The sequence below is a fragment of the Gavialis gangeticus genome, unplaced genomic scaffold (genome assembly GCF_001723915.1).
Source record: "Gavialis gangeticus isolate Ggan-Ray unplaced genomic scaffold, GavGan_comp1, whole genome shotgun sequence".
Lineage (NCBI taxonomy): Eukaryota > Metazoa > Chordata > Crocodylia > Gavialidae > Gavialis > Gavialis gangeticus.
In genome coordinates, this window is record NW_017729024.1 from 45714341 (window position 1) to 45725690 (window position 11350).

The 11350-nt window shown below is 46.3% G+C and overlaps 1 protein-coding gene across 2 annotated transcripts in view; it reads left to right on the plus strand.

Moving 5' to 3' along the window:
- The window catches only part of GNG10 (G protein subunit gamma 10), a 15839-nt gene extending 7452 nt beyond the window's left edge, over window positions 1-8387 (plus strand). The window contains exons 2-3 of one of the 2 annotated variants that reach the window (XM_019517049.1): window positions 3893-4024; window positions 7462-8387. In XM_019517049.1, coding sequence (XP_019372594.1) covers window positions 3893-4018 — 126 coding nt within the window. In that variant the 3' untranslated portion in view covers window positions 4019-4024; window positions 7462-8387. Of the gene's footprint in view, window positions 1-3892; window positions 4025-5770; window positions 6167-7461 lie in introns of those variants that run through there. The other variant, XM_019517050.1, reaches the window with a different exon arrangement.
- The last annotated feature ends 2963 nt before the right edge of the window (window positions 8388-11350 follow it).

Below are 11350 nucleotides of genomic sequence, written 5' to 3' on the forward strand. Positions count from 1 at the left end.
CGCAGGCGGCCGCGCCCCGGGCCGCCACGTGGGTCGGGCCCGGCGGGGCGGCAGGAGGGAGGCAGGACGCCCCCCCGCCACGTGCCCTCCGGCCAGCTCGGGGGGTTTTCTTCCCTCCCCCCGGGAAGGACGAGCCCGGGCGAGCTTCTCCCGCCGCCCCCGCCTCGCCTCGCCTCGCCTCGCCGGGCCCTGGGTGTCCCCGGGCAGCGGGAGGAGACGTCGGGCAGCCCCCGCTGCACTGAGGCAGGGGCATCCCGGGCCCAGCCATCCCATCCCGCCCCCTAACCTCTGCCTAAGGTGCCTGTCAGCCCCGGCGCAAGGCAGACCCAGTGCCCACCCGCCAGGGGTGGGTCAGGCCAGGCCGGGGGACCACCACAGCCAGCCTCCTGCTCCCGTCACAGCCCGGCAAGACGGACCCAGTCCACACAAGCACAGAAAAGGGGGTTGGGAGGGACCTCCCTCCTGCTCAAGGCAGGACCAGCTCCAACTGGATCGTTCCAGCCAGGCCTTAAAAACCTGCAAGGATGGAGAGCCCACTGCCTCTCTGGGCGATCTGTTCCAGTACTTCACCACCCTCCTAGTGAGAAGCTTCTTCTCAGTGTCCAGCCTAAGCCTCCTTTACTGCAACTTGAGACGGTTGCTCCTTGTCCTGTCATCTGCCACCACTGAGAGCAGTCCAGCTCCATCCTCTTTGGAACCCCTCCAGGGAGTTGAAGGCTGCCATCAACCCCCCTCAGTCTTCTCTTCTGCAGGAGGTAGAGGGCCTTGCCCTGGCTCCTGAGGGAGGTGGAAGCCCCCACAGTCTGTACCAGTCTGACCATGGGGTACAATCCCTTCCTGACCCCAAACCTGGAGATTGGTCTGACCCTGAGTGGAGGGGCACGACTCTCTAGCCAGGAACCTCTGGCTTCAGTCCCAGCAGGAGCATTGGCACAACCCAGGGGTGGGCAAAATGCAGCCCCGGGGCCAGATGCGGCCCGCCAGGCCCCCCGGACCCCTAAAAATTTAGAAGCTTAATATTTATCTGCCCCTGGCTGCCTGTCATATGGCCCTCGATGGCTTGCCAAAACTCAGTATACGGCCATCCGCCCAAAATAACTGACCACCCCGGCACAACCCCAGTCAGAGTCCCCAGACTTGGCTGTAGCCAACACCCAGTGCCTGTGGGGGAGGCTTAAAAACACCCTGACATGTACAGGAGAGGGGAGGAGCAACTAGCAAAGCCCAGAAGCATGGGAAATACCCATTGCAGAACATATGTCAGGACTCCAACCCGCTCCAGATTCCCATGTCTGTGCTTTTGTGTGGGGGAGTGTTTTTGTACAGCTCAAGTTCAGATGTCTGCATTCCCACCAGGTCCTCTGACAAGAGTCCCTGGGCCAGCTGAAGAGAGTTGAGAAGAAAGTAGGGAAACTAAGTTATGGCCCGTGACCATTGTTCTTTCCTAGGGTCGCCTTGTTAGTGTTGGGTGCCTGTGCAGCTCAGCTCCCTTGAAACTATCCATCCCTTGCCACCCTGATTTCTCTCACTTGCTAGTCATGGGGATTCAGACTGAACTGCTTTTGGGATCCGAGTGTCTGGGAGCAGGAATGTAGGGACATCCAGCACAGCAGAAAAGGGATAAGAGGTATTCAGGACCCCCCAACATCCCCAGTGCTGCAGCCTCTGAGAGGGCCATAGCCAGGCTGACCCTAGGGCAGTGGTGCCCCACACTTCAACCCCATCAGCCCAATGAGTGGTGCCAGGTCAGCTCGCAGGCGTGCGGCTTAGTCTGGCCCAGCAGGGCAGGCACAACCAGGATCCAGTTTGTCTTTGTGGGGCCCATTCAGCCGCACTAGAAATTGGGGAGTGCTGCAGCTGCATGAATGGCCAGTGCTTCCTCACCACCACATTTCGGGACTCATTAGGGGTCCCATGGGCCAGATAGCATGGCTCTGTGGGCTGGGAATTGAGCACTCCTGCTCCAGGGGTTTTGATTTTTGCGGTTGTCCCTTGTGGATTCTCTGTCATGCTAGTCCTTGTGATTTGGACTGAATTGCTTCTGAGATCAGTTTATTTGTGAAGTGTAATGCTGTGATACACCCAGCACCGAGGGACACAGGGTCAAAGGGGCCCCTAACAATAGGGTTTTTCCATCTTCTGCACAAGAAATAAGACATTCAGGAAGCCAGAGGCATAATCATGAAAATGGTACCTATGCACAGGGTGTCAGGAGTGGAGTGGCACATGCAACTTGCACCTTTTGAAACAGTAGAATAGCACTGAAGGAGAGGAGTGTAAGCCCTTGGCTGCCTGTAGAGTGAGACTGTAAGAAATGCTCCTGGGATGCATGTAGTAAACACGGCAGGCAGATCTATCATGGAACAAAGACTGCTCTCTTTCTCAGATGTTGCATATCAAAAATACACTTGTTCCCTCAGGCCTGGTTTGGAGTAGTAATAGGGCGCGTGTGCTCATAGACTGGCCCCAGAGTTTGACAAGTAGCAGCAAAGATGGCAGAAGAGGGCTGCTGAGGTGTGGTGAGCATCATATATAACATATCAGTAGGTTATGTCTGTTGCTGTTCCCATAATATCCCTATACACTAACTGATCACTCGGGGAATGACTGGAAAGAGCCTGGCTTGTGTGTGTTGAGCCTGGTGCCCAAAGTGGAGTGACTTGTACTGTGGTCTGGGGAGTACTGGGACTGCCCCTGGGACAGGGGCTCAAGGTGGGTAAGGGACTCCTCAGTAATTCCATAGAGAGGCTCAGAGGCTGGGGAGTCATCTTCTGCAGAGAAGCAGATGTGGTTGTTGATGGTGTCACTTCAGCCACCTGTCTTGGGGAAGGTTTTCTGCAGCAACTCTGAGGTGCTGAAGGGTTCTTGGAGGGCAAGGAGCTCTGAAGAACGCCAGAGCTTGGTGGGTGGAGTTGGATAGATCTGCACGGAGGGCAGAGGGAAGCCACTCTTTGCTTGGGGATGCTGCTGGATCTGAGACCAGCATTAGCCTCAGTAGGACTCTGTAAACAGACTTTACATTGAAAACAAGAACAGACGTGGAAGACTTGGACCCTTAGGTCACCTTCTGCAGTCCAGCGAGTTTCTTGCTCTGGGAACGCTGGGCTGCTACATAAGCTTAGAAAGCTGTATTCCAGGCGTGCATAGCAAGGCTTGTGGTGAAGCTTCAGGTGACAAGACATTCCAGTTACTGTTCCCCACTATTCCTTTTATCACATTGTCTTGGCAAACAGATGTCCTACCCTGAACAGTTCCCTCACATCTGTGCAGCTGTTTGCATCCTCGGTTTGTGCAGTGCATATGGCTGTCCCTCACCTCCCTGCCTTCTGTTCCTACCAAGCATTCTGGCAACAGAAGCAGCCATGTATAGACAAGGCCTATACTATCCAGCTTGCCACCATCAGGAGAGACTGTACATACCTAAAACTCTTTCCTGCCTTGCTTCCCAGGGCTTGCTCCACACATTTGAAGATTAGGCTACTTCGTCTTGATGCGTATGGATTTTGGAATCTCACTAGGCCCCCAACCTTGATAAATTTCTAACATTTAATATAGGACCAGATTCAGCTTCAATCAGCTTACTGCCTCTTTGCTGTTACCATGAGTCTTGTCTACTGATTTTGTGGTATAATATTGTTTATAACCTACATTTTAGCACTGTGACTCATACTCAAACACTCATCAATGTAAACCCTGGTGTGTGGATCATCAGGGCTTTGTGAATCTCGAGTCTGTTATTTTAATCAGTATTTTAGCTACAGAAGCAGACTCAGTGCTCCCACCCCCCGGTTCTGTTAGTGTTTCTAAGAGGCAGTATCCAGCAAACAGGAGCAAATGCATTGGTTTCCCTTCTGGATGGATGTATTTCTTAAATTCCTTATTCTTTGTACAGGTCTCTCAGGCAGCTGCAGAGCTTCAGCAGTACTGCATGCAGAATGCCTGCAAAGATGCCTTGCTTGTTGGAGTCCCGGCTGGGAGCAACCCTTTCCGAGAGCCTCGATCCTGTGCCTTACTCTGAAGTCAGGTACACTATTTATAGACATTGAAACCCAGGCTCTAGAAGTGATATACTTCCACCAGGGTTTGTTCTGCTCACTCACGCACCCACAACAATTTCTCTCTAGCAGGAGGCCTGCTGTTTTCTCCTGATAGGTTCTTCTAGTCCCTCTGGGTTCTAGAAATGCTGTTTCCAGATGTCTGCTCTATGTCCTTTTACATATTAGCATGTTTGGCATCTGTGGCTATTTTTTTCCCCCTGTGGGTGCCTGATTCTTTGCACATCAGCTAATAGCTCTGTGCATTTCGGAGTCTAAGCAGCATTTGGAGATCAAAGGCAGCCGGCCCTGAGGTTTTGACTGCACCCTTTCAAGATGGCCTTTATTTGTTCTTCAGTTCTTCCTACTGTCACTGTGGGTTGTTTCTGCTCAGAAGGACTCAGAATTCCAATTTCACTATTGTGTATGACCTATGAAGGGGCAGGAAACAGTCCTCCCTTGTGAGCAGAGCGCTGCTTTCTATTTACACCAGATACCAGTGGGTCACCTCAGCCATGCTCATGCCTCCAAGTGCCTGCCATGTTAGTTTCCCAATGGTTCAGGAATTAATGTTGTCTAGGAAACAATTTTAGGAGGTGCTGCAGAAGTCCCTATTTCCTTTCTTCCCATGGATGTTGTTTATATAGCCAGGTTCCCTTTTATGTGGGGGAAGGGAGGCAGCTTGGAGGAAGAATGGCTGTACAGTAAACTGAAACACCAAGAAGTAAATATCTCTACATGCCTGATAAAATAAACTCAGCAACAGAATATCCAGTTTCTGAGGAACTAAAGTGAGACACTGAGCATACTTAGTGTCATTTTTAACCTTGCAAACGTTTTCAAACATTATGTTTTCTTTGCTTTGCACTCTTCAAACCATCTGCAACCTTTGGGATAGGGACCAAAATTACACATAAACTGGTTTAAGTGATCAGAAACTGGTTTAAACCTGTAACAGAACAGATGTTCAGTGCACATAAACCAATTTGAAAACGTCTGAAACCAGGTTGAGATAAACCTGGCTGAACGTAGTAATCCGACATAACTGATTTGGCTTAAACTGGTTTATGCAATGTCTGTTTAAGATAAATCAGACTCCCTCAGCATCCCAGCATGCTCTCTGGGCTGGGCGGGGCTCTCTGCTCCGCAGCATGGCTGGCCCCTCCTCCCTGCTCCCTGGCTGCAGCTCCAGCAGGGACTGCAGGCTGCTCCCCCCTCACCAACGCCACTCTGTGCTAAGCAGAAATTCCTTCCTCCCCTCTGCCTTGCTGAGGAGGTGTCTGTGTATTAGCTAGCAGACCACATGCTGACTATGGTCAGTGCTGAATCAACAGGTAGCTGATAATGTCCCTTTGTTGTTTTTTTAATTGGGTGATAAACACTGAGTTAGGGGTGATAAACACTGTTATCAGTTCCCTGATGGGCTAATCAGAGCATCCTGCTGGAGCCTGGCCACACCCCCCTCACCTTAGTGCTGTGCAAGGGACAGGAGGGCTACTTTAGCACCCCCTGCTTCTAGCCTGAGCCACTGCAGGTATATGCCTGCATTTCTGGGATGTCTGTCTGGGTTACAGACTGATTTAGCCAGCCAGGTTAGACTAAGCTGCAAAGATTGAATCAATTCAGGCTCAGGCTTTTTGAATGTCTATCCCTAGCCTTGGGGACTGACTCAGCAGCTTACCAAATTAACCACCATCCTGCAGTAGTTTCTCAACTTAACTGACTTTCCAAAATAGGCTACATGCTGCTGGGCACACAGATTTGCTATTTCCGCTGACTTCAATGACTGAACATAGGTGGAGGGAAGAATCTTACATGGCATGTTATTGCTTGCTAGGTCTTGGTCTACAGGTTTTCTCTCTCAGAAGCTCCCTTTTTCTATAGAGGGTGCAGCTCCACAAGTGGCAGAAGCTGTAACATACTAGTATAGACTGGAAACCATCCTCTAAACCTGTGGTTCTCAGCGTTTTTTGTACCAGAACCCATTTGTAAACATTGATAGCTAGTCCCCACCCAGTGCCTCTCACTCCCAATCCACTCTCCCCCTGTCCCCAGTGCCACCCCCTCAGTATGTAGGGCAGGGGAGGGCCCAAGCAATTCCTTGTAGGCTGGAACTCTGCCTGCCTGCAAGGGAAAAGCCATGGCTTCCCAAGGTTTTTTCTCCTTTAAAGAAGAATCCATTTTTAAATTTGTTGATCCATTTTTGGCCATGACCCTTTCATATATTCTTGTGACCCATGGGTTGAGAAACACTGCTGTAAGCTAATTTTGCTGAGGGCAGGTTTCACCACAGTGATTACATTTGCCGGCAGCCCTTGAAGCTCTGTCTATATTACAGTTTCCTGCATTAGTGCTAACAACAGTGGGAAACTTTAAAAAGTCCACTGTAGACAAGTCTTTAGAGTCTAATCCACCCAAAGTTATTCTGATTCTCATGCTTGCTTCCATCTGTAGACAGGTTGATATCTTGTGGGACCACATGGAGGAAGCAAGAGTATGTATGAGTAATTTTCTTCAGAATCAAGTACTAGCTCTGGTCTAATTTTGTGTTTCTTATGGGTACTAAATATGAGTTGCCTATGCTTTTGAGAAATGACCTTCCTGGTTATTTCAAAGTGCTAAATAAGCAATAGCCTTTCACATGGAAAGTGAATGATGAATAGGACAGGAAGAACAACAACACTCCCTTATTTGTTCTTTGCTCAAGGACACTGTCTTCTTGATAACTAGTTAGTTTGGGGCACAGGGGAAGTTCCCTGACACATGCTGTTGTTTTTACATTGATTTTTTTTCCCTTTCCCCCCCTTTCTGTTGGTGTCTGAAAGATCCACAATCTGGAAACTGGGAAAAGAATGCAGTTAATTATATAAAATTCGTTGAATGTACATACTGAAAAAATAGAAACCTTTTTTTCTCTCTCCTTTCGCTTACAATGACTTAGAGCAGTTCTTTAACTCTAGTAAAAAAAAAGTTCCAGCAGTTATGATGCTTCAGTTGATGCATCTTGCTGCTTATTTTGAAGCAGTCTTTTTACTTAGGTACATGTGTTCCCTGAGTGGGAGTTTTGAAGTAAAGGATGCGATTGTATCTATTTGTCAGGATATATTTTCTCCTAGTTGAAAAATAAGAGTTTGGTGGTTTCATCTATTGTAGTCATTCCAAGATGAGGTAACTGGATATTGGGTATTTGCATTTTCTTGCTAGAAGATGACCACCTAAATAGGATTTCTGTTATGTTCTGATAAGCGGTGGGGATGAATACTAAGCATTCAGGGAAGCCAGCCTTCAACACTAGGATGTATCAATACAAATTAACCCAGGGTGCAGTTTTCTGTGCTACAGCTTGTTACAAGAATTTATTATTTCCAGGGGAAGAAGCCTTTAATAAAGCATTTTGTTTGTTTGTTTGTTTTTTCCCCTTTTGTAGGGAAGGTCATCAGAGAGTGCTCTTCAAGCATGGAATGGATACTGTCTTTCCTTCTCAAGAAAACACTCTGCCCTTACTTCTGTGTGGCCAAAGCAATCTAGATATTTATCAGTTTGTTCTAGTGTATCAGTAGTTCACTAGATCTTTTGCTAGTATTTGTAAAGTATTTTGTAACAAACTTTCTTTTCATAATTGAGTTACCATTGCTAGTACACTATGCTAACAGAACATGTTTATTTAATTACGAGGTGTTTACATTTTAGAAAGTAAAAACATTAATTCTACCAAATAACTTCACTTTTTTATTCTTTGTAATGGTTGTGCTTGGACTAAGACTTTTTTACACACTTAAATTACATCTTCCTCCCACCCCAAATTCTATATATACATGTTCTAAACCAAGGCATCTGTAAAATACATGTTAAAATACAGGACAAAACAATTTCAGTAAGAGGATGTTTCCAAATGGAAATATTTTTATTATTTTTATTTTTAAGACAGAATATAGGTCAGGCTCCTCTTCATTTGCCTTTAAGTCATATGTGACTTATACTCAAATAATCTCTGTACAACGTGATTTTAGTATGTTCACTACAGAAACTCAGATATGTTGATTTCCTGTTCCTTATTTGTTTGATACTGACTTGTCTGAATTTTTAAAAATGTTTAAAATGTGACCAAGGAAAATTCACAGAACACTAAAAAGGATTGCAAAAAATTGCTCACATCTAGACGTACAAGAGGCTTGAAATACACCTAAGTTATTAAATGTCTACAAGAGTATTATGGGGTGTGTGCCTTTGGTTTTATACAGAACACGTTTACAAGGACACTGCTAACTTTTTGTAACGGTTTTTGATTTTGTTTACTCTCCATCATTTGTATTAATCTTTTAGAAGTTTGAAAATAAAATCCTTTCCCTACTCGCATTTGAATTTTCTTTTAGTGTATGAACGTGGATAAACCTTGAAATTAAAAGACTATGTAGAATTAGAAGATTATTTGGCTTTTAGGGAAATGCAGGTCACTGCCAGAGTCTAGAAAATGCCGGTAATTCAGCCAGGTTCAAAAGGGACTTGGACAAATTCATATTAGATAGGTGGTAAATCTGACAGAGGTGCACCTTCAAAATGAGGACTTCCTAGGACTCTCTCAGAAGTTTTAGGGGACTAGGGACAGGGGACAGATCAGCTTTGATATGCTGTTTAAATATTCTTCCCCTTGGCACTGACTTTGCTAGGAGACAGGATACTGGGCTTGAATGGACCTGTGGTCTGACTTAGTATGGTGTTTTGTATGTTCTTACATGTTTTAATAAGGAAGTACTCTTCTATAAAAAGCTTTTTTATGGGCTGGGAGTGTCTAACTCAGCAGTTCCCAAACTGTAGGTTGCAACCCCAAATGGGGCCACAACATCAGTGCATGGGGTCATGGGGGTAATGGGCTGTGGGTTGGGAGTGAGGGGCCATGCTGAGGAAATGGGGTCATAAATGGGGTCATGCTGAGGAAGAGTTTGGGAAGCACTGGTCTAAGGGCAGGTATCAGAAACAAGATCTTGGGAACAAATGATCACAGAATATCTCATTTGAAAGGTAAGATTATCAAAGTGAACAAGAGAAGAATTTAACAATGAAAATCTTAACGAGAGTTCGCAGGCATCAACATTCCCTTAACTGTAGAGTTTTGGCCAGACATATACCTGTATCTTCGGTGTCCTGCTGTGAGGTACTGAAGATGAAAATACTAGTTTGGTACCTGTATTGTCTTCCATCAACACAAAGCCTGCCTCTTACTACAGAATAGCATGAATACTTCTTAAGCCTTTCACCCCCCCAACTCTTCCCCCAACCCCAAATACTGTGCTTCTTTTCATGTATCTTAGGTCACCTGAATGCCCTGGAGTGACTATGTTCTGTTCCTCACAATGCTGTTGCGATGGAGGGAAATATTACCATCACCATCTTACAGATGGGCACGGAGAGACAAGGACTAGAGCTTCCAAAGCTGTGCTTAATGGCCACCCAGCTGTGGGCATGCGTAAAGTCTCTAGGCACCCAAATGTCTGTCCCTGGGCATGTCCACAGCCTGTTCCCAACTCTTCACAGTGCTGAAAGGCTAGGTGCATCACACTAATCCAGTGGTTCTCAACTTTTTTTAGACTCAAAGCACTGCTTGGAAAATGCTAGTTTAGTTTGCATTCAGTTTTTGACTACAGAAAAATAGTCATTCTATAGCTGCTAAGAACTCAAGACCACAACAGGTCAGGATGTTTTTAATATTATAGTTCTTATTTGAAATATTTGGGTTTATTTTATGAATTGCATAGCTGTTTGCACATCTAAAAATGCTAATATTTTGTGGCACCCTTACCTGTGGCACCCTAGTTGAGAATCACTGCTTTAATCTAGTCTAGTCCTTTGAGGATCCAGACACTAGACATTTCCCTTAAAAGAGCATGGCCTTTCTGCAGTGGCTCTCCTTAGCCTGGTTTAGGCAGCTCCCTGTTCAATGATGCCAAGCTGTCTCCAAACACTGAGTTGGGGGGAGGAGGTGGGGACTGGCCATTTAAGTCAGGGCTGTGGATTCTGCTAGTTTACAGGTTTTCTAGGATCCTGTGACAGAGTGGGGGAACTGCATCTATTTCTCTAGTGACCCAGTTCATAACCTTAGCTGCCAAGCCACCTTTCCTCATCAACTCTCTTTTATATGGCACAACTCAGCAGTCCATAGGGAGCTAGAACATTTGCCAGTCCTCAAGGGTCATGTGTAAGAGCCATAAAACAGTATACACAGAAGTAATTTTCATCCAGTAGTCACCCTTGTGCTGGATTGAGGAGTGCTAGCTGCAAAGTGACAACTCAGAAAAGATGCAGTGTGGGGTCCGGAGGAAGGTGTTTTATGCATGTGGAGGGAAATAGAGCCAATTGTTAAGGGTTGCCAAGAAAACAACCAAAAACTAAACAAGTGAATTATCTTGCCATATAGGGCCAGATCCAGACATACAGGCACATGCGTTTCCCCGGGGACGAACAGCAGTGGCACAATATGTGCCATTGCTACTTGTCTCTAGATAAAGCCCATGCACATGTGCTTTGGTGTGTGGCATGTTGCCCTGGGTGGAGTAAGGGAGGCTGGGGCCAGCAGCCCTACCTGGGGTTCTGGGGGCCTCCCAGGGATGTGGCAGTGGCGATCTGGCAGCAGGGAGCCTGGCTGGCAGCTGGAGTGTGACTCCAGTGGGCCAGGCTCTGATTTCAGGGAGTTTGTGCTGCAGCCACATGCACCGCCCCACTTTTTTCTGCTGTGGGTTTTTTTGACACTGGGATCTCCTGATGTCAGTCTCCCCCCAGTGTGCTGCAAATTAGCCATGCAGGGAATGCCTGCATGTGTGGTGTGCAGCACTGCAGACAACTCTGCAGCACCGCATAATGTGTACGCGATCGTCTGGATGCGCTCTAGGAGTCTATTTTTAAATGTAGGTATTTTAGAAATTAAAAGCACTTATAATAGTGCATGACTAATTTTCCTTAATGTTACATTGATAAATAAATCAACATGTATATGAGTAATCCACTTTGTAGATATCGGTGGGGAAAGAAAGCAACAGAATTGAAGGTAAATAGTTTAGCAGTGGTGATTGTAGTTTTTCCTTTGTTATCTAAGATGTTGCAGCAGTTAGCTTGTTACTAGTTTTTTCTGACTAAAATAAAATTCAGTAGAGACAGCAATTAAGCTTCCTTCACAACTAGCCTACTTTGTCTGCAACTGTTTTTTAAGTTATCCACTACTGGTTCTCTATCAGGTTTCTGGGCTGTCTCATTTTCCATGTATTTTCACACTGAAGCTTTGATCCAATCCTTTGTGTCTGTAAAAAAAAAAAAAAAAAAAAAAA